The 22,386-nt window shown below is 35.5% G+C and overlaps 1 protein-coding gene across 1 annotated transcript in view; it reads right to left on the bottom strand.

Moving 5' to 3' along the window:
* The window catches only part of SLCO5A1 (solute carrier organic anion transporter family member 5A1), a 38,273-nt gene continuing 15,887 nt past the window's right edge, over nucleotides 1-22,386 (bottom strand). Inside the window, exons 3-10 of the mRNA XM_034429940.3 lie at nucleotides 21,573-21,705; nucleotides 20,536-20,759; nucleotides 17,360-17,524; nucleotides 11,094-11,292; nucleotides 8,354-8,513; nucleotides 6,211-6,452; nucleotides 5,572-5,636; nucleotides 1-4,732 (exon numbers count right to left, since the gene is read on the bottom strand). Of these exons, the coding sequence (XP_034285831.2) occupies nucleotides 4,257-4,732; nucleotides 5,572-5,636; nucleotides 6,211-6,452; nucleotides 8,354-8,513; nucleotides 11,094-11,292; nucleotides 17,360-17,524; nucleotides 20,536-20,759; nucleotides 21,573-21,705 (1,664 nt within the window). The 3' untranslated portion in view covers nucleotides 1-4,256. The remainder of the gene's footprint in view (nucleotides 4,733-5,571; nucleotides 5,637-6,210; nucleotides 6,453-8,353; nucleotides 8,514-11,093; nucleotides 11,293-17,359; nucleotides 17,525-20,535; nucleotides 20,760-21,572; nucleotides 21,706-22,386) is intronic.

Raw genomic sequence — 22,386 nt, forward strand, 5'->3', positions numbered from 1 at the left:
GAAGTTAAAAAGTCATTTTTATTTCAAAATGCCAAGTACTGAAGGTTCATTTGCAAACAGCTATTTACACATATTGTCCATAAAGTTTTACACAAGCTTGTACGTAAGAGTTTGAAAACTGGTCTTAAGAGATAAATATTAGTTCAAATCTTCACTAAAAAAAAGGAACAGTCCACAAATCCCCATTTTGTTTTTACAGATGCAATTTATAGTTTCCTGACTGACACACTTAAAAACATTTATCAAAACTAACATTTTAACTAGTCTGCCCCTTGATTAATAATATTTTCCCTCTTTCAGGTATATTAGGTTAAAACAAAATACAATATGCAACATACTGCTATTTTCCTGAAATCAATGGAAAAAAATATACAGTCTTGTCTATATATTAATGGGGGGAGTGTGTGAAGTATAAAAAAGTAATGATTCAAAATTGCATATTTAAGAATATTAAGTTCAACCCTGGATTCTTTTGGAACAGTATTTTTTTTAGATTCTTCAACATGCAGTGTATTTTTAATTACACATGGTTTTGGCTAACAGTTCTGTTCTGAAAGTTTATTTTTAAAGTTCAAAAATCAAAGGACACAATTCTTTTGTCTTTGCCACCACAGTTCCGTACTAACCAAATGACTGAGGGAGATGATAATCTGGGAGTAATCAAGGGTTATCTATTGTACATTTTGTGTTCATTTAACAGGTACCATAGTCTGAAACACTGGTCATAATACCTGTAGAACAAAACCTCTAAGCAGCTCTACTAAGCTGCTCCTTAGCTGCACCAAATTTTGATTCCTAGACTTCCAAGCCACTATAGCTAAAAGTAAAACAATTAGCAAACTTTGGCAGGACACCGGATCACCATTCTTTGGCTATCGCTATGCTCTGCCAGAAAATTGTTTCCAGATTCAACAGTTAAAGATTTCCAGTTGACAAATGAGAGCCAGTTCTTTCAGTTAAAATACCTAAACTAGTTCAAAGTTGTGCTGCCTCATGAATATTTGTGGAGCAAGAGTATATTGCAAACTTACCATTAAGCTGATAGTCCTGCAAGATAAGCACCTGAGCAGCTATTTGAAGTATTTTTCAGCTTCGAGGGAATTCTTTTATCCCATTAGCACCAGTTGAATCAGTTCAAAGCTGATCCATAGGGTTGCTCATTTACATTAGAGGACCAATGTACATTTTCTGGTACACTAACAATACTTTAAGAAAGACTTTGGGACAACTGCACTCTCTAGGGCACTCTCCATTTTATGACTACATTGCAAAAAAACCAGAACAGTACCAATGCTTAAATGACATAATGAACTGATACGTATATGTAGAAGCTCCATTCAAAAGTTTGCCACAATACATGGTGAGCTCAAAACTAGGCCCACCTGTTTCCTATCTCCATAGATACAGAAAGCAGGTCTGAAAAGGAGCTATACTCATATTTGCTATAATAGGAGTAAAGCTGTCAGTGCAAGTTAAGACCTTACATTACACTAAGGTACATTCAGAGAACTGTACTTCTATTTAAGCAAACATGAGCACTGGTCCCCTTCAGGCCCAAGCAGTTCTCTGTGCTCCTCACTTTTGAGTTCTCTCTTTACTTTCTCTTGGTAGACTACAACTAGCCAACAAATTGGATAAACCGTCTACTTCCAAATTTCAAGTATGCAATCAATACTGACACTTTTGAGGCAATGGTAGGTTTGCATAAATAATCTTAGTACTATATTAATAAACATATATTAGTATTTATGGCAATCTACATCCATGTACATTATTTACACTATGAAAAGATTTAACACTTATTCTAGGATGGAACAAAGAGATAACAAAATTCTTCAGTTATAAGTTGAAGTATTACATTGGTGCATGCTGTCTAGTTTCTCTTCCACAGCTTAAAAAAATGTAATACCTAAGTTAGGAAGCAGAGCATGGCTAAACCTCCTTTTAAGCTATTGCAGTGACATAGCTCAAAATGAAAAAACATAGACATGCACAATGCTTGGAAGATGTATGTCTGAGAAGAGAGCAACTGGCCATTCAACTACCATAGCAAGCTAACAGTATACATGTTCAATTCATGGCATCAATTTTCCTCAGAACGCAATGACACTCATAGGCCTAGTTCAGATAGGCTGATGCCTTTAAAAACTTAGAACACAATCTGATAAAGGAGGTGTCTCCCCACACCTCAAATTCCTCCATCAACTATTCCCTATGTACAGTCTATAGGGCCTTAGCAATTGAGCTTTGATTGCATACTCATTGCTTATTATGAAATATTTCACTTTTTATTCCCTACTAATAAGCATTTCCTCTCATTGGATTACCACTCTAAAGATTTGAGGGGTGCAGAAGGCCTTGGGAGCTGACCATATTCTCATTTCAACTTTTGGAAAGCCACTTTTCAGAAGCTCTTTTTGAATTTACCCTGAACATCAAATTGGTCCTGCCTAGGGAACTGCTCTTCAATGTGTGACTTAAGAGATCCCTTTAGTCTCAGAATCAGACAACAGAATGTAACAAAATATTTTAGATTCAAAAATAGAACAGTTCAATTGCATGAGACATAGCGTTTCCAAAACAGATCTGAACAAGGCTTTTGTGACCTCATCAGGAATACACCCCTGAGTATTGCCTATGTATCTCACTCTTTTAAAGTGTATTAGCATATCTATGAAATGGAAAGCTAACTTGTACTTTTGATTTTAGCAATATGAAAGCCTCGATGGCATTTTTCCCTTAACATATTTTTTTTTTTAAAAAGATGAAATAATTCTGGCAAGTGCAAAAAGCAATAACTGTGGAATCTTTATTCTTCTTGCCATTTGTCTCTTCATAACTCCTACTCCTCCTCACCCAAGAAGAACAAGAGGGCTAACAATATGAAAAAACAGTTAAAATGTATAATTTTGAATGGACAGATGGCAGGATGGGAAATCTATAAGCATCCACTTACCTTGCAAATGTTCCACTCTAGCCGGTAGATCTTTTGCATTAAAAATCCCTAGTGGCAGGATAAACCACTTGCACAACTGAGTATTATAGGTTGCATTTCAGTCTCAGGTGCTCCAGATATTGGCATCTATAAACACAACCCTTTTTTTTCCAGTAATGAAAAAGTGGTGATCAGATCAGGATGCCCAAGACAATTTCTATTGCTGACAAAGCTAAATAAATATAGTAGATGCCAAATGCTGAAATATAAGCAGGTCTGTACAAGCCTTTAATACCAACTGGATTGTTAAGACCTGTAATTCTCCGTCAAGAAACAGTAGGAACCTAAAAACAGACAACTTGGCAAAACAATCATTTGACTGTACCAGCATATGCTCAGATTGATATTTAGGGCATGATGAGGTATGTAAACAGCAATCTGGGCCATGTGTCAGAACAAATAACCACTGTACCATATCAGCAGAGGATTAGATACTAGAGTCATCTCAGTTTGCCACACTATCAAGGTTAATGACCAGAAACAAAAGTAACCTTAAGTTTGGATTTGATGAACTCAATAGGAGTTCTGCAGCTGATTGTTCCTTCTTGCAAAAATATGCAAATACAAACCAGTAAATTTGTTATGCTTTAAGGTTATTACAAAATAGTACTGAAATCACTAATGAGTTATAAATTCACAATTAAAATGAAAAATACACTATCATATTAAAATAAATCATATCATATGATATGATATATCATATCATATTATCAATAACTCATCCTGTTATTGATTTGTCTTAAGATTGTTTTATCTCTTAAAATAAAATGTTTAATTGGTTATTTTATTACTTCAATAGCCTCTTTCCCAAGTCAGATGATTGAAAATTTTGATTTAAAAATACACAGAACCAAATTATCCAGTTCACATTGCATAGCTAAGTTGTGCTTTGAAATAGAATTAAAAATAATTACTTGTTCTCCCCTAGTTCAAGAACCAGGGTTGCTTTATCTTCACCAGTGGCATCCATTTCTATCAGAACTGATTTTCACAGTAGAGAATCTATTAGCATTTGCCTGGAACATGCAACTTGAATAGACATACTTAAAGGACTTGCAAACCTATTTTAACATTCCAGTTCCTAAAAAGAAGAAAGACCTATCTAAGCTGTTTGGAGGTAACCAGCCCTCAGATATGCCATGGCTCTATGCATTAAGCTGTTCTGGTTTAATATCAGTGGCATATCTTATTAGGAAAAAGAAGGCACAGGCGTTTCAAAAGGCCCCAAACTTAATATGTACAAATAAATAATAATCTGAAGTTACTGCAAGGGCCCCTCTATTTCAGAAGTGACTTCTTGTGAAGGCTTCTCAACTGATGTAGTTATTGCTTCTATTGTAAGGGGGCCAGGATAGGTTTGTGCTGTGTAATGCATTGTTGTTGTTAGATTGACATTGTTACCACGGTCACCTTGAGAGCTAAAAGTGGGGCAGGATCTAGTCCTTGCATAGTTTTGCTGAGCAACTTTGTTACACATCACTTCGCTCACAGTGCTGACAGGAGCATCTTCCCACATCTGCCTTTGCTGCTTATTTTCTTTATACTTAATGGTGTACCAAGCAAGAAAAATGAATAGGAAGCCAACAAATTTGAGACCAGCTGCCAGACCAAAGTACACAAAACGAAATGACGTCACATCGTATTCCCAACATGAGCCTTGAACACCACATTCCTGTTGCCACAGCATGCAGGTAGTATCAATGACGGCACCAAAATAAATTGGGGTAGGAATGTATGCTGTAATAAATAGGAAAAGTGAAGTCAATCAACTCCTATATTAAAACAGTTATTGGGAAATTTTTTGAGACAGTACAGAGTAAAGCTAAACCTATAATATTTCTATTTTTAAAGTGGTTTTGGCTAGGATATACATCACATCACATACAAACAGAATGAGACAAAATTCTCGTAAGATGCTTATAAATGACTTGGTTTAGAAGAGTTAAATTTTAACTCTTTCCAATAGTACATTTTTATTTATTTTGAATTATTGCCAATGGAATGCTAGATATGTCTCATAGAGGCAGACTTTTCCCCCCTTGTTTTCCTCCCCAAAAGCTAGGTGCGTCTTATAGTCCGGAGCATCTTATAGTCCGAAAAATACAGTAACTATAGTATTTGGTGTATACAATCTGTTACAAACAAATCAGGTTTAAAGTTAAGAAAAATATTAACAAGAACACATAAGAAATCATGGTTACCTAAAATGAAAGTAAATATTTATGGAATTCTCCCCTTTATTACAGTAGAGAAATATGGGAGGGGAAATGGTAATGTAGTCTTAAACCAGATTAGCAAGGGTCGATAACTAATATATCCACCCCAGCCACTGTAGAAGTGCAAGGTTGTGTGCGTGGATTTAAAAAAACTGAGAAAATAAAAGAGGGCACCAATTAAAAGAGGGCATCTTTTAATTAAGACTCCATCAAAAGTGTCAGATCATAGGCAGGGAAACTTTTTTTTTTAAAAAAAGTGCTACTTTCAGCTGCCTTGACAATTCTTCTACCAATTCACATAATATTTCAATATAGTCAATGTAACCAACTGTGAGGCACTAGATCTGCCTCTGCACTTACCAAGAGTTCTTAATAAAACAAATTGCATGCCAAGAGCAAAAGGCCTCTCACCCTTTTCCACAGACCTATAAAAAGATACAATATATTTTAAAGTCTTGAACAGGGAAAATGGTAGGAATGACTACTTAACTGTTACTTGATATAACTCTTCTCCTTAGCCACATCCCAGGAGAGTGACCCAATGCTAATCCGGTGTTCAGTAGAATCAAAATCAGAAGTTCAGCGAAACAAAAACTTTATCCAGGAAGCAAAGTGAGAAATTTTCCTTACATTTCTGATGACAAGTAGATTCAATCAAATCTAGATTGACAAGTAGATTTATTTTCTAAGTAAAGTGTCTTCCCATTCTCCTTAGCGTCCTGCAATCTACCCAATAACAAATACCCTCTCAGACACAACAATTACCCTCTCTGACTTCTACAATTCTAAAACATGTTGATTCATATATTAATTATTATGTATCATCAATGAAAAGATGAGTGAAATCAAACTTTGTAAATCCATCTATCTCTAGAAGTAACGTAATTCATCATCAGAAAAGTAAAGCTGAATTATGTTTGTGGAAGATGACAGAGAAACTCAATTATAATATAAAGCATGCTATGCTAGTAGACAGAAATGATCCAGGCAACTTCTCACCTGAGAGTAACTATGATTGCTGATGGTTGGGCACATGCTGTGATAAGTGTTACTATGAAGAGAAAAATGAGGAAAGGGATGAGTGTGTTGCAGGTTCTATCACACTTTCCTGATACAGCATAGCCATTCTCATTGAGATATGTTTTGACGATCACTACTCTTAGCTGGCTACGCTGTCCAACTGTGGGTGGTGTGATAACTTGCCGGCTTTGGACACAGGCACAATCTGTGTAATTTCTTATCTGTAAAAGATTTAAAAAGTGTAAAACAATAATTAGTCCTTATTTGTATTTTTATCAAGAATGCTTGCATTCTGGTACATGTGCTTCATCTTATTTATGACTCTAAGTAAAGCACAATACAGCCAGGACAGTTACAGCAGATGAGAAATGCTCTTCATCTGAAGGCAAAATATTCTATAGAGAAAAATTTTTAACAGTATTTCAAAATATCTGAATTGAGTGTTTTAAAAGGAAGATTTAAGAAAGGCCTTCCTGGTCTAAAGTTATAGTGTTGTTGTTGTTTTGCAAATAGCAAGCTAAATACTTAATTAATTAAATGCAAAATTTTATAAACTGTTAATTACCTAGTTTCGAGGAAGTTCACAGAAACAAGGAAAATGCATACATGAAAGGAGAACACAGTATCAAAATTCTATGTCTAACAGTCCTGGATTGGCTTTAGGCTAAGGCCAAATAGGTAAACCCAAGACTATAGATTAAAGAGTTACAGAAAACTTGATGAAATATTTCCATTCCTTGTAATGGAAAAATTGTTGGGTTTTAATAATTTAATTAGAAAATCTTCTGACTCTAGCAGACAATCTGCTAGACATGCTGATCATAGCAGCCTTCATATTGCCAGTATTTATTAAATTTATTTGCCATCCATCTTGCTTCGAAGTGACTCTGGGCGACGAACAGCATTAAAAGCATTCAAACTGTAAGATAAATATTTCTAAAATGATAAAAATGGAGTTACAATAAAAAATAAAATTAAGTTAAGACATGGGGAGAGAGGGAGCAGGAGGATCAGGGTGGTGAGATGGGATTATCTCTTAATTCATCCACCACTTCCAGTGTGATGCTCACCCATTGGGGGCCCAAGCCATCTGGCAGAGCCAGGTCTTCAGGCCTTTATGGAACATCAGAAGGAGGGAGCCTATCTCACCTCCCAGGGTAAGATGTTCAAAAGGAGAAAAGCCATGGCAGAGAAGGCCCTTCTACTGGACCCCGCCAGCTGAAATTCCTTGATTGACAGGGCCCGCAGCATGCCTGCTCTGCTAGTGCAGTACTGAAATTGCCATTTCATCGAACTATGCAAAAATAATCTCCACAGTTATCTTTATCGCAGTTGAGGAGAAGGCAAGGAGAACCTAGAATTCTGCAAGCCTTTCTAATTTGAGGAAGGGAGTTTTACATGCTGAGAAGTTTCCAATAGCACATGCTTTCTGAAACCTTCTCACACAAGAAAAAACTTTGACTCCATAATCCATGGGAAGGTGGAAAACTCAGAGCATATAAGAACTGTTGTGGGATTTGCAAGGGACTGATCAATAGGGGATGACTATTGAATGACTATGATATTCAGGCCCTATATCTACAATGTCTTTGCCCCATAATTGAACTTAGTGATCACCTTCTTGTAGTCTGGGCATGTACTCACAGCCAATGAAATTATAATGCATTTAATAAAGTCAATTAAAGTTATATGTGCCTTGGGTTTTTGCCTTACCAGGAAACTACAAGATTGGTGAATGTATACAGTGCTCATAGTTATATCCGGAGATCTAAGTCTCACACCAAAAGACAATAGAGGATGATCTAAGAGTAGGAGTAGCTGCCTAAAAACTCTTACACATACCTCTGTCGGAAACAGATAAATAAATAAATAAAAACATCTTAATAGCTGCAAATCACTATTGTATAACAATTATTTTGGCTACCCCACATATATGAATGCTTCATAATGTTTGATGTCTAAGACTTTTTTATATGCAAAACAGGCATTTTACTACAATGTTGCTGTCCAGACTATTAAGAAAACAGCTTTGTGATCTACAATACTGAAAATAGAATTTATCTTTGGTGATACGTTGTTTTTCTAACAGCAACAAAAGTTATCACTTTGTAGGCATACTCACTCCTGTGCTATAATTTCCACTGCTAATGCAACCAGCAAGACAAGGGTTAAAATATGTGATCCCATCTGATCCACACACAGGTTTGTATTCATGGATTTTGCAGCCACAATTAACATTACAGCTTCCAGTCAGATTCCTATGTGCCATGGTGAGAGTAGGTCTAAAAAAATAAGATGGGGGAATGGGTTATAATATCTATTCATTGCAGAAGTTGAATTGATGCCAACAGATACAAACTCTAAGAAATATATTTTCCAATATCATATACAGTAGTGGCCAAAATTGTGGAAATTCCACAATTTTGGCCACTACTGTACTTTTCTCTTAATATATTTAATCCTATTCAGATATGCAAATTCAAGCTATTTAGTATTTCTGACTATATATCCTCTTCTAAAAAATATACTTTATGATTATTCATCATCTCTTGGTTGACTCACTTATTGTGTATCTGAACGAATCACTCTAGAAAAAGGATGTGATATGTTCCCCCTCCAGAGGTGCTGCCCATGCCCAATACCTGAAACATTCCATTTGTCACATTTTTGTATGAGTACAGGCAGTCCTCAACTTACAACAGTTCATTTAGTGACTGTTTGAAGTTACAAAAAAAAGTGGTGTTATTAGCCATCAAACCTCAAAAATACACTTTTCCCAAAAGGTTTCCACAATTTTTGCCACTACTGTACTTATAAAGATACAAATGAAGCTATAATTTTTAGACAGATCCATATATGATGTGATGCTAGGGAAACACCAGCATTTCTTGCACTAAATCTCCAAACCATCATTTCTGCAGCTCCTAGAATTCTATCTAAACACATTATAAATTTTAGTTTTCTAACATAGGAAATACATAAAAACTATAATGTTAACCTAGAGAGGTTAAGCAATCCTTTTAAAAGGGAATCAGTCTGGTGGGGTGGTGAAACCCCCACTCACTTCAGTTGTTGTTGTGGAAAAATAGGAGGAGGGAGTATTAATATGTTTGTCACCTTGAGTTGTATATTAAAAAAGGGATAGGATAAAAGCCTTTAAAACTGAGTGAGGATGGGAAGCACCCTAATCCCTTTTTAAAAAATCCTGGCTCCTGCTATATGTGTGATGCATCCTAATCACTTGGACGCTTCGTTTTATCCATTATAGCCCTGTCCTTTCCCCGACCATTAAATTCAGCCCTGATCACCATGATTTTACAGCCCTTCACTGAATACACAGGGAGACAAAGGTAAACTCTAGACATCTTGTCTGCTGCTCTATCATGCTTTTACATTTTGTTTTTTGTTTTTTTTTTAAATTTGATTTATATGCCGCCCTTCTCCGGAGACTCAGGGCGGCTTACAGTGCGTTAAGCAATAGCCTTCATACTTTTGTATATTTATACAAAGTCAGCTTATTGCCCCCACAAACTGGGTCCTCATTTAACCTACCTTAGAAAGGATGGAAGGCTGAGTCAACCTTGAGCCTTGGAGAGATTCGAACCAGCAGTAAATTGCAGGCAGCTGTGTTAATAACAGGGTGCTTTAAACCCTGATACATTATATGATACATTATATGAATACTGGTATTTTATATTCAAAAAAATATAACGGATTACCTTACATCTACAACTTGATGCCTCCATTATTTTGAATTGTAATTCCCGTCATCCCCAGCTGGCACAACCCCAACACAATTGAATAACTAGTTGGGGAAGGTTACCAGTATGTCAAAACTTTTCTAAACCCACTGCCTGTTTCAGAATTCCTGAGATACTGTGTTTTTCTTTAATTAGCTGAAAACTGATATTTCCAGCTAAATGACACTATAGGTCATGAATACTACGAAGCATTACAAAAACTCCCACCAAGCACAGAAAAAACAGATTAGAATTTCATACCTTATTCTATGGATGTTTGAATTTTTAAAAAAGCATTTTACAATTATTTCATCCAAACATCTACATTCACTTAGTTATAATGGTTAAATGAGCTCATAAATTTATGTTCTGAAAATTTATTTCCTCATCACCAATTTAAAGTTCTTGGGCCAATGGTCATTACCATAATTCTCAGTATTAAGTATATATTATGGAAATAAATATTGATGTTGTATAGGAAGGTAATATGTGTGTGTGGGGGATGGGATATTGATTTGATTTTGGATTCGTTCAGCCAAATGTCAAGATCTGTTCTAAAAATACTCAGATTGGAGAGAAAATAGAATACTGAAAGCACTAAATATCCTTCAAAATCCATGTCTTTATGTTTTCTAAGGTCAAGCTTTACAAAACATTCAGCTGTGAAGGCTGGCAAGGAAATAGGGAAATGGCTTTTTATCAGATTTCTTCCATTAAAATTAGCTTATCTCACACTCAGAAGAGCATAACCCAAGAAATACTGTGATCTCCAAAACTATATCCCATAAATGATGGAAATGACCCTTAGTAGCCTTTCTTCAAATAAATAACTTAGAAGTGATATGTGTATATCTAAAACATTGTGTATTTTCATATTAGGTTCTTTGATTTTGCATATAATACTTACCAGATATTGTTTATTTGAACACAGCAGATGAATTGTTATTTCTTGTGGAGTATTTCAATCCATGATTATACAATATATTCCTTTCTTACTTACTTATTAAGGCACTTTTAAATTATTTAATGTTCTTATGAAAAAGATACTGCCATTTATACAGCACAAAAAGGCTGGCTTTGATGCAAAGCATAAATTATTTAGAAAGCTCAAAATATATTTACCCCGTGGTATATGGTATATTTATACCTCCTAGATTAATACTTTCACATCCAACTATGAAGAGTGTTGAAAAGCATAACAGAGATACTCCACTGCAAATCATTGCTAGTTTTGCAGATTCTCTTGCACCAAGTTTCAGCTTTTTTATAATGTAACCTCCTAAAACAATTCCAACGCCAGCACTTGGAACAATAATCACACCTGATTAAAGAAAAAGAAAAAGGGAAAGTTAAAACATTTAACTTTGTTAAACATGTTAAAATGTATAGTATGGAAATACCTTTTCTATAAGAGAAGTATACCAACTCTCTACATTTTTTATATTAACAATATTTATAACCCCACCCTGAAGATCGACTTGAAACTCCCAAGCTAGCTAAATGATAAATGCCATTTGTTTGATTAGCAAACAGTTATTTAGTGCTAAATAATTAGAAAATAAATAATCACAACTGTAGTGGAACGAGTTAAGAAACAGCTAATAAGGGGAACATAATTTCTTTAAAAAATCAATCTACAACAAAAATGAAGAGGTTAAAAAATTGTAGCAATGTTAATTTAGAATAGAAATTGAAAAAAAAAATCTCAGAGATAGAGTTGCACTGAAATTACACATTAGAATTAAGATTAAAAGGCCAGAGAAAGTACAATGCCATTGTTTATCACTGAAAATATACTAAGATCATTTCATATGCAATAGTCAACTACTGAAAAGAGACCCTTTAGCAGGGGTGAAATCTAAAATTTGTTACTACAGGTTCTGTGAGTGTGGCTTGGTGGGGGGAGGAGTAATGTGACTGGGTGGGTGTGGCCAACTTTTTTTTTTTTTACTTTTAAAAGTATTTTTTCTACAACCTTAAGAGGTTACAGAAAAAAATGCTTTTAGAAGCCTCTGATGATCAGGCAACTCAGCTGGGATCGCCAGAGGCTTTTAAAGGCATTTTTTTTTTAAAAAAAAATGCTTTTAAAAGCCTCTGACGATCCCAGCTGAGCCGTGCGATCATCAGAGGCTTTTTTTTTTACTTTTAAAAGCATTTTTTCGGCCGAAGAGGTTGTAGAAAAATGCTTTTAAAAGTAAAAAAAACAGCCTCTGATGATTGCGCGGCTCAGATGGGCATGGGGAGGGGCTGCAGGGATTTTTGCTACTGGTTCTCCAAACCACCTGCCACCATTGCTACCGGATCGGGCGATCCAGTCCAAACCAGGAGCATTTCATCAATGCCCTTTAGCTTAACTTAGTTGGCAATGGCACTCATATGATGATAGGTATTTATGAATTCAGAACAGGATGAACAGGTATTCCTCAACTTACAACCAGGCACCTTAGTGACTATTTGAAGTTACGATGGAAGCGAAAAAGGGGATTTATGACCCAGATTCAAAGTTTCAATGGTTGGGCCCTTCCACAGTCATGTGACCGAACTTTGGGTACTCAACATGGCCAGCTTTATGGCAATTTGCAGTATCCCACAATCACATGACATTTTACGGTTTAAGATTTACTTCCGTTTTTTGGCAAAACCACATCCATAGCAAACCACTGTTTCTCTTAATGACTGCCACAAAAAAGGTTGCAAAATTACTATCATCACAACATAGGCTCCATTATGGTCATATGTCAAGGACTACTTGTATGTATTTGACATTATCTAAAGTCTAATTTTTATTAAGCAAGAGACACAGTGATAATTGGTCAGTGTTAATTACGGAGTGCAACATGATGGCATATTAGATGAAGTTGCAAATAACCAAGTTTATAAACTTAGCTATAAGCTTAGCATTGAGAGAATAAAAGAGGCTTCTTCCTTAAATATGAGAGAAGATGGTTTATCAACCTGGGAAAATTGATCCTTGCCTCAATTAGAGACGCAGTTGACATCAGTGAACAAAGTTTGAGAAAGTTTAATGCTACACTTTGGCCTTTCAATCCTTTGAAGCCTCAAAGGCTGTGTCACCAGAAAATGCAGTGCCAATTTTTTTTTTTTTATTTATATTTTTTTTGAGGAAGGTTAAGTTTTTTAGAATATGAATGGGAGTGAGAAATGTTTCCTTACCCACTTCATGTAAAAAAATAGGGATTTTCCCAGAATCAAATTCTAAACAGAGATCTTTAAAGAAGGATGAAATACTGCTTTAGTTTTACATTAGCTGGGAAATAAGCTCCTGGTATTATGAAAAACACGAAATGAAAAAGAATAAAATATTGCCTTATGTCCTTTATTTATAACATATGATTATTGAAGGTCATAGTTAATATACCATTTCAGAGATTTTATGGGACTGTGATTTTTTTTTTATGCTGATATACTGGATTTGGGATTAGGATTTTTTCTTTTTTTGAAGTTTTATTTGGTGGGAGAGCAGTATAAAAGGGAAAATATTAATATTAATTAATTTTGGGATTTTAAAGCATGACAAATTATAATCTTTGATTTAAGACCACAATTGGGACTGGAATTTCTGTTGCTAAGCGATAGTCATAAAGCATAATGTCACATGACCTTATGACACATGACACTTAGCAGCAGCAATCCCAGGACTTCCCACTGTCATCATAACTCCCCTGTAGCTGAGAGGGAAATGAAGTGGAGGGAGTCCCAGGTAAGAAATGCAGATGCTGCAGAGGGATGAAGGAAGCCCTACAAGGCCCAGTGCAGTGTGGCATAAGATCAGGGAGGCTGGGGAAAGAGGGTGTGGAACATGAGCATGCATATGTGAGCACAAGGAAGCTGGAGAAAGAATATGCTGGGCTGTAACTCGGGGCTTCTTGGCATGCCATGAGGCCGGGGCTGCAGGGAGCCCCTGAGCCACAGCACAGCGTGAAGGTGCAGTCTTCCCAGGAAGCTCCGAAGCCTAGCGCTAGCCCAGTGTGGGAAGCCCCCTCTCCTAGAAGAATTAAGTATTTTGAGGAATATTAAAAAGGCAGAATATTATATTTCCCTAAATGGGAAATGGAGAAACATGTTTTTTAGAGGCAGGAAGCAGCCTCCAAGTCTTTCTTAATAGTCCACAAAGGATGCCAGCATTTAAGAGATTAAGAGTTTAGAAGAAGAAGACGAAGAAGACGAAGAAGAAGAAGAAGAAGAAGAAGAAGAAGAAGAAGAAGAAGTCAACTATCTAGATGGCTCCATTCATAAGCAAAGCAAATACTGCAGGCAGAAATCCATTCAAGACAGGATATTTCGAAACTGCTTGCAACGAAGTTTGACAGCTAACAAAAGCAGAGTGATAGGATTAGAAGCAGCCCCTCAACCAAGATCCAACACAGGACAAAAGCCATTAGCCACAATAGGAATTGCCCAACACCCTTTCAGAACACGAATCCCTTCATTGCAGTCCAAACTTCAAAGTCACAGAAACCTGGGAGCTCAGATAAATAATATGCCAGAGGTTGACCAGATTAGCTCAGACAAGCACCTAGGATTTGCATTTCTTCTTTTAGCTGGCCTATAGATGACCCCTACATAACCCCTACATAACTCCATAGGAATCTGACAACAGCCAATAGAATATTAAAGGACACGCTCTTGCACAGGAACAGGAAGCTCAAATATAAAGCCCAAAGAAGGTATAAAACCTACCCACTCTCAACTCCATTTTTGCCAGTTGCCCATGTGGTTCTGCTTCATCAATAAACCATATTTCCAATCAGCCTCCATGTTTCCAGTGTCTTTCTCCCAGCTTGGAACTGAACCAGATGGATATTCCTTCCAACACCAGCATGGTCCAGCAGTACAAAGGGGCTTCTTCTCACTACAGGAAGTAAACCCAGCTCACTCCCATCCATAGTTGCTCTTGCCACCCTGCATGTCTGCTGCCCTGGCTTCTCACATGGCCACTGCTGCCCACATAAGACCATCTTCCCCAGATCTCGAAAGAAAACACATTGGGCAACCTAGGGAAGAAGTCAGTATCTTTCCCTTTTATGGTTCTAGGAAAATGACAATAGAATATTTACCAGTTATATGAATCCTCTTTTTAGAATGGAAGGCCTAGAAATCAAAAATCCACTATTTATAGTTTTTAATAACCAGACTAAAACCAAACTGAACTTTTAGTAAGGTTTTTAAATATCTTATCAAAATTATGTAATTAATAATATGTATGAACTGCAAGACAAAGCTTTCTAAAAATAGCATTCAATTATGCTGTTCCTTGCTCAAAAGAAAATTCCAACTAAAGCACATGTTTAATCACTGCATAAAGCACCCTAAAGCAAAGCCAGTCTTCAGTGAGCAGATTCCTGCTTCATCCTTTGATTTGTCAAAATTCCTCACACAGAGACTACAGCATTTTATAAATATTCCTTTCTGATGGCTTCTCATATATGTAACTACAATCCTTATTATCTTTACTACAGAATAAGGAGAATTCATTTCTTGGTAAATATACATAGGACTGGCTTTGAAAATCTATGTTAATTAGGCTATGTGTCTTTATGCATTTTAACACATACTAACATATGTTTTCACTGAAGTGTTGCTTGTGGCCACTTAATACCAGTATCTGAACATGTTACAGAGCAAATCAGAAGGCTTCAAATTAGCATGATCATCTTAGAAAAAAAGTATTAAGGTTTTTCCCCAATTTCTTTTCTCCATAATAATTGAATAACTGTATTAATTAATTAAGCCTGTATTAATCTTATTTTAAAAGCTTTTAAAATTGTGTGTTATTGTTTAAGAACAAATTAAACAGTCCGATTTTACACTTCTACATAAAAGTACACCTAACCATTTCCAAACTTCTGTTTATACATTTTTAATCAATACATTATAAGTCTATTTAATGTTTAAAAAAAACTAAATACATTTGAAATAATCATACTGCCGGTATTATACTGAGTATTAATATTATTTTAATTCAGGAATAGCAAACTTATTTAATGGCAAGTGTACTGTACCGTTACCTCAAACCAAGAGATGACAGGTTATTTTCATTCATAAAACCAAAATGCCTTCAGAAAATTTAGCTTCCAGGATACAACTTCATAATCAGATTATTCAAAAAGATTCATATTGAAAGTTATGGGTTGTAAGAACTAAAGAGCTTATTTTTTTTATCAGAACAGTTATTTCATGATTTAAATGATCTAAGTGGTCCAAAAACACATGAAATTACTTATTAAAATATTACTGACAATTCTATTAGGTTCTTTGTTAATGAACACATTAAATTTATCTTTATGAGGATTGACTAATAGTCTTGTCAAGAAGTAATCTGCATGAATCTTTCTTATTTACTTATGTAAATCAAATTAGCTGGCTATTAAAAACAGTTCAGCAAGTTCACGTTGGATATACCTGGAACATTTTGATACTGACATATTTAACTGCTTAGTTTAATGTTATTCTGTTCCAATATGTGTACACATTTTAAATTTTGTGGTTTTGTAAGCTTCTTGGTTGAAAATAGGACAAGCATAAAGCATATGATTTGCTACTACATGATAAGAAATATTGAAAATCTCCAACTGAAAGGCTACATCATGCTAAATAGTATGGACAGCCTCAGTTGCAACTGCACCAGATATCGGATTAGCTGTTGCTAAAATAGATTTCCGGTCTCAGCCAGTTTGGCAACACTTATTTATTTTGTGTACTGCCATAATCATCCAGGACACCTGGCAATTACAAGAATAAAAACATCCTAAAGTATACTCAAAATATCATTTAAACATATATATTAAATATTCAAAGTAAGAAAATTTTAAAAAAACCAAGCAATAAAAATGTTATGATTATGTAGAGGGATCATTCATACATGTACATTTTAGTGATAAATAAAATCCATGCAGCACTGCAAAAAGAATGAGAAAAAAAAACATAACTTTTAATTCTTAGCATAAGAGCAAACATTTAAAGAATGCTAGTAATGCCAGAATTTTTTTCCCTGCTACTGATGACTCTTATCCGTTAAAGCACAGATCAGTAGCTCTATCAGCTATTTGTAAATCTTGTAAGAACAAATCTCAGACAATCACCAAATTTTGCAAAAACAATGCCATTTTAATTTGTTAGTGTTAATAATGTGGGTTGATCAAAAGGCTGTTTGATGGGAAACCAAACAATATAGTGACACAAATTCTATGTTGCTAATCCACATGGTATCAACAACAAATTATTCATACTTAAAGCGATAAGTGTGAGGCAGAGAATCTGCACATTTAAAACAATTAAGAACAGAATCCTGATTATTTTGCATTAACTTTCTTTTTATAAGCTGATGAAAATAATCCTTAAAAGATTTATTTACAGCAATATCTTACCAGTGTAGATGCTGGCATTGGAAGCTGGGATGCCAAACTGTGACTCAATGAATTTGGGAATAAAGGTAATAAAAGCAGTAACAATGGCACATTCAGCTGTGTATGACAAACTCACAAAAAGGAATGTCATGTTGCTTAAGATCCTGAAAGCTGCTCTTGGGAGTTCTATAAAAAAAAAAAAAAAGCAGTAAAAGAAGGACACCTAAATGTTGTCCAGAATGGATAGGAGGCCAAGAACAATCAAGGTATCACTTAGTAAGTGGTTGCTTCTCAAGCCATGAAGTTCTTCCCAAGAATTCCACTGGATACAAAAAACAACTGTCCTCTAGTGTGTTTTTCCAAAGCATTTTGTGAGATAGTATGTATTCCATATTCAGAAAGTTCCAGGTTTATTTATTAGCTTCCCCACGGGGGGGGGGGGGGGGAGGGGGTAGGGACACTTGGCATAAATATTCCTTATCAGTACCCTTGCCTGCCTTCCCTTTCCCTGCAATTCCTTCCTTTACTCAAATAACAATCACATACAGTAGCTATGACGAGAGGGGGGACTCCTTTAAGAAAATGTATAAATTAATGACTGCTTTGACATTCCTTCTTGTAGCAAAGCAAAATGCAAATTTCACTACCATGGTCAATAAATAAAAAAATAGATTTTTTGCTTTCATAGTTCATGAGAGAGAAATACCAAAGAATGACAGTTAGGCCATTCTCATTATCTCTGAACTTAAGTAGGAGAAATGAAAATGCTACTCCAAAAGAACGAATTCAAATTATTTCTGCTTAGGGGGAACTTTGCAGTAGACCCAGTCGTAAGTTTCATCTTAATTAAAAGTAAAGCAGTTGTCGGTCCATTTACTTATTTTTTTTTATAGCTTTAACTAACAGAGTAGCTAGATATATGGTATTTCAGTCATGTAACATCTCTCACTAAGACTTTTTTAAAATCCAGTCCAATATTTCTATGTGTGGCTTAATAAGAACTGGGAGAAGCAAGATCTTCACTACACAGAGATATATAATGTTTCATAATTAAATACAAATTCAAATAGAGGTAGTCCTCAACTTACAATTCATTTAGTGACTGTTTGAAATTACAACAGCATTGAAAAAAATGACTTATGAGCTTTTTTCATACTTATGATCACTGTAGCATCCCCATGGTCATGTGATCAAAACTAGAGTACTTGGCAATTGACTCATATTTATGATGGTTGCAGTGTCCTGGGGTCATGTGATCACCTTTTGTAACCTTCCAAAAAGCAGTCAATGGGGAAACCAGATTCACTTAACAACCATGCTATTAACTTAACAACTGCAGTGATTCACTTAACAACTGTGGCGAGAAAGGTCATAAAATGGGGCAAAACTTAACAAATGTCTCACTTAGCAACAGAAATTTGGGGCTCAATTGTGGTTGTAAGTCGAGGACTACCTGTATGTATGTTTGCTTGAAAAGAAACAGACTTTTCAGTTTCCTCAAATCTAATTTGACTTAGTGCTTCCTACTGTTATTTAAATAACTACCATTTCCTAATTTATTGGGGAAATATAAACCACCTTCATGTGGGAAAATTAAGAATGGTGATGAGGTAAGTCACTTTGCAAAGATTGAGGCAGACATTTGCACATTTTTTCATAGTCCAGTTGCCTTTTGGAAAAGTACCTTTAGAACAACCATGACTTGGGATGACTGAGAATCTCCATAGGCATTGTGAAAAATAAGCAAACTATTTTTGCATAAATTATGATTTATGAACAGTGCATGAACACCGTAATTCTACCTTCTAACCCTAACCCTTCTTTCATCATCTTCAGCATACACACCTTCACCAAACTGGGATATTATTTTAATAAAAATAATATTGGTACATGGAAGCAGGAAAAAGCAATGGGAAATATCAAGAAGTGTGGGTATGATCATAGCATTTGCTTACAGATTCATAAAGTATGTTTCTAAAACTGGGATAATGTCTGACTATGACCAATATCTAGAAACACAAACGTTGAAACTAGCCCTTCAACTTTGTGGGTTATGTCCTCATCGCTCTTCTTCTTCATTAAGCACAATTTACATATTTATCACAGAACAGTAGAGAAGCTGAGGTTTAAATGCATGATGTCCATTTTATGTTGGAGATGAAAATCTGGCTACAGTGGAACCTCAGCCAAACTGTTCACACAGTGGAAAGAGCCCAATTTTTATCCCTACTTTAAAAAAGTGGCCAGAAAAAAGAATAGTACAATCTATCTTGCATGCCACAATGAGGATGAAACTAGTCTTTCATCTTTGTTATGCCACAAATTAACTGAAAAAGGGAGCATATGTTTTATGACTATGCTTCTATATGATGAACACAGATATTTCTATAAATATAATTTGGGGGAGAAGGATCAAAATGCAAAGCAAAAGAAAAACAACAAAAAAAGCATTTTAATTGTTCCCACAAAGTCAGTATAGCTCTTGACCTGGAAAAAGTGTCCTATTGTTCATTGAGGAGAATGTATTCAACCTCTTCCTTTTGTCCAGCATCCTTAGCCAAAATCTATTTTTCATAATGCTGATAAAAGCAGGAAAATAATAGATAGGATTTACATAGCTTTACGCTGAGCTTGTTGATTGAGAGGTCGGCAGTTCAGCAGTTCGAATCCCTAGTGCCGCGTAATGGGGTGAGCTCCCATTACTTGTGCCAACCTAGCAGTTCAAAAGCATGTAAAAAATGCAAGTAGAAAAATAGGAACCACCTTTGGTGGGAAGGTAACAGCGTTCTGTGTGCCTTTGATGTTTAGTCATGCTGGCCACATAACCACGGAGACATCTTTGGACAGTGCTGGCTCTTCAGCTTTGAAACAGAGATGAGCACCACCCCCTAGAGTTGGGAACGACTAGCACATATGTGCGAGGGGAACCTTTACCTTATCAAACTATTCAAGCTTGATAAAGGCTGTTTATGGATTACAGACTGCCTGATTAGGCTTGAAGGGGCTCAATATTGATTTTTTGAGTGAAACAATTTACCCTGCAACTAATGTAGAACCAATTGAACCAAAGTGTTCTACTTTAGTGCTACTTCTAAATAAATAAATATATTTTTGTAGCAGTTTTCAACAACAAATAATAATTCTCTAAATTTAAATTTCATCTTAATCTGATTTTTTTCAAACAGGAAATTCTTTACCTTTAACATTCTTTCCAAAGCCCATTGATGTAGGAATTTCCGGTTCTAGCTCATTTTTGCGATTCACTTTTTCTTTCACAATATCATCATCATCACCTGAAACACTATCAGAGTGCATCTTTTTTTTCTTTTTCTTATGTCGAGGTGGGAGTTTTTTGGGAAAAGCAAACATTGGAAGTATAACAAGAAGCATCACACTAGCACAAATAAGGAATCCACTCCACCTAAAATCAAAAGGTAAGAAATAACATTTACAAATAGGGTTATATTTATTACATAAATGAGGACCCAGATTGTTGAGGACAACATGCTGACTCTGTAAACCGCTTAGAGAGGGCTGTAAAGCACTGTGAAGCGGTATATAAGTCTAAGTGCTATTGCTATATGCACACGAACGTGAACCCTCTATAAGAGAAAGCAGAAATTTACACTTTGTGTTATTGTTTGTCCTATAAAACAATTGTCATATAAGTTATTTGAAAATCACAAAAGCCGCATCCAAAACAGATAAACATCATATAGATGATCCTTGTTTAATGACCAGTTGCATAGCAACCATTCAAAGTTACAAGGAACATTCTACTCTACTCTACTCTACTCTACTCTACTCTACTCTACTCTACTCTACTCTACTCTACTCTACTCTACTCTACTCTACTCTATTCATCTTCCTATAATGTTGGCAAGCTGTGCCAGAAACTTGCACACACAAGTAGAAACATGTAGGGTATATTAAAAAATGCCAGGTAGAAAAGTAACACATCAGCTCCATTATTATTACTTTTTTATTTTTTAGAGGATAACTTTTTTAGTTTAAATATTCCCAAAATATAGAAACAGAATGATAAGTAAATGGTTGTAAAGTTAGCAGCATTTGAACAATCTATACATCTGTCTTTGGCTACTGCTATTCAAAACACAGCATACAGGATCAAAGAATACATGACCAGATGTTAAATATTACTGATCAAATGATTATCAAATGTTAAACATTATTGCTATCTTGCACATAAAACCCCCACATGGTTGCAGCTTACCAGTTACCAATGAACCGTGGGTCACTTTGATCAATCTGAACAGTACTTGTAGGATGTACATAAAATCCAATAAGAACTCCTCCTAATAAATATCCTGCTGCAGGACCAAGAGCTCCCATTACATACATGATAGCTATAAAAGAGAAAAGAAAATCCAAAATACATCAAACAATATGCTATAGTAATTTAATCATTTTCAAGAATAAAAGAGCAGGAGACTAAGCGCTTTCCTGGGCTTTTGTACATCCATCACAGCTATTTGTTCTTTTTTCTGCAATTTCTGTCTTTTCCCTATATTCTCTGTGCATGAGAGAAACAAGTTTTGGGAAAGTATGTTCCAGCCTAAGGCATGTTAATAAAAACCAGAGTTTATAGTAAATCTTCCCTCTTTCTTAAATGCAGCTCAACTAAATAAAAAACAACAATTAAACATAAGAGAATAAAAACTGTGCAGTGGAACATTTAAGATTCAAGAACAAAAAGCCGCTCTGGAGGTGAGGTTGCTTAAATCAACATGTTATATCCTGAGATCCTGTTACAGTTGGGGGCAGCTGCACAACTTGGCAAATGATACAGCTGCTGTTGCGGACATCATATCATTGTACCCACATTGGCTGAATACCTTTTTGCCTTAAAATCCAAAGGACGGTGCAACCCTTCCAAAAATGGCAGATCACTGCTTGTTTATATTCCAGTTCTGTTTTACTTTATAAATTAGGTTGGGAACTGTCAACTGAATTTAAAAATAGCTCAATTTTTATATATGTAGAACTTTCATTCATTCACTAGCAAATGTGCCAGAAAAATTTCTTGA

This window comes from Pantherophis guttatus, chromosome 3, assembly GCF_059756535.1.
Source record: "Pantherophis guttatus breed Tessera chromosome 3, ASM5975653v1, whole genome shotgun sequence".
Taxonomy (NCBI): Eukaryota; Metazoa; Chordata; class Lepidosauria; order Squamata; family Colubridae; genus Pantherophis; species Pantherophis guttatus.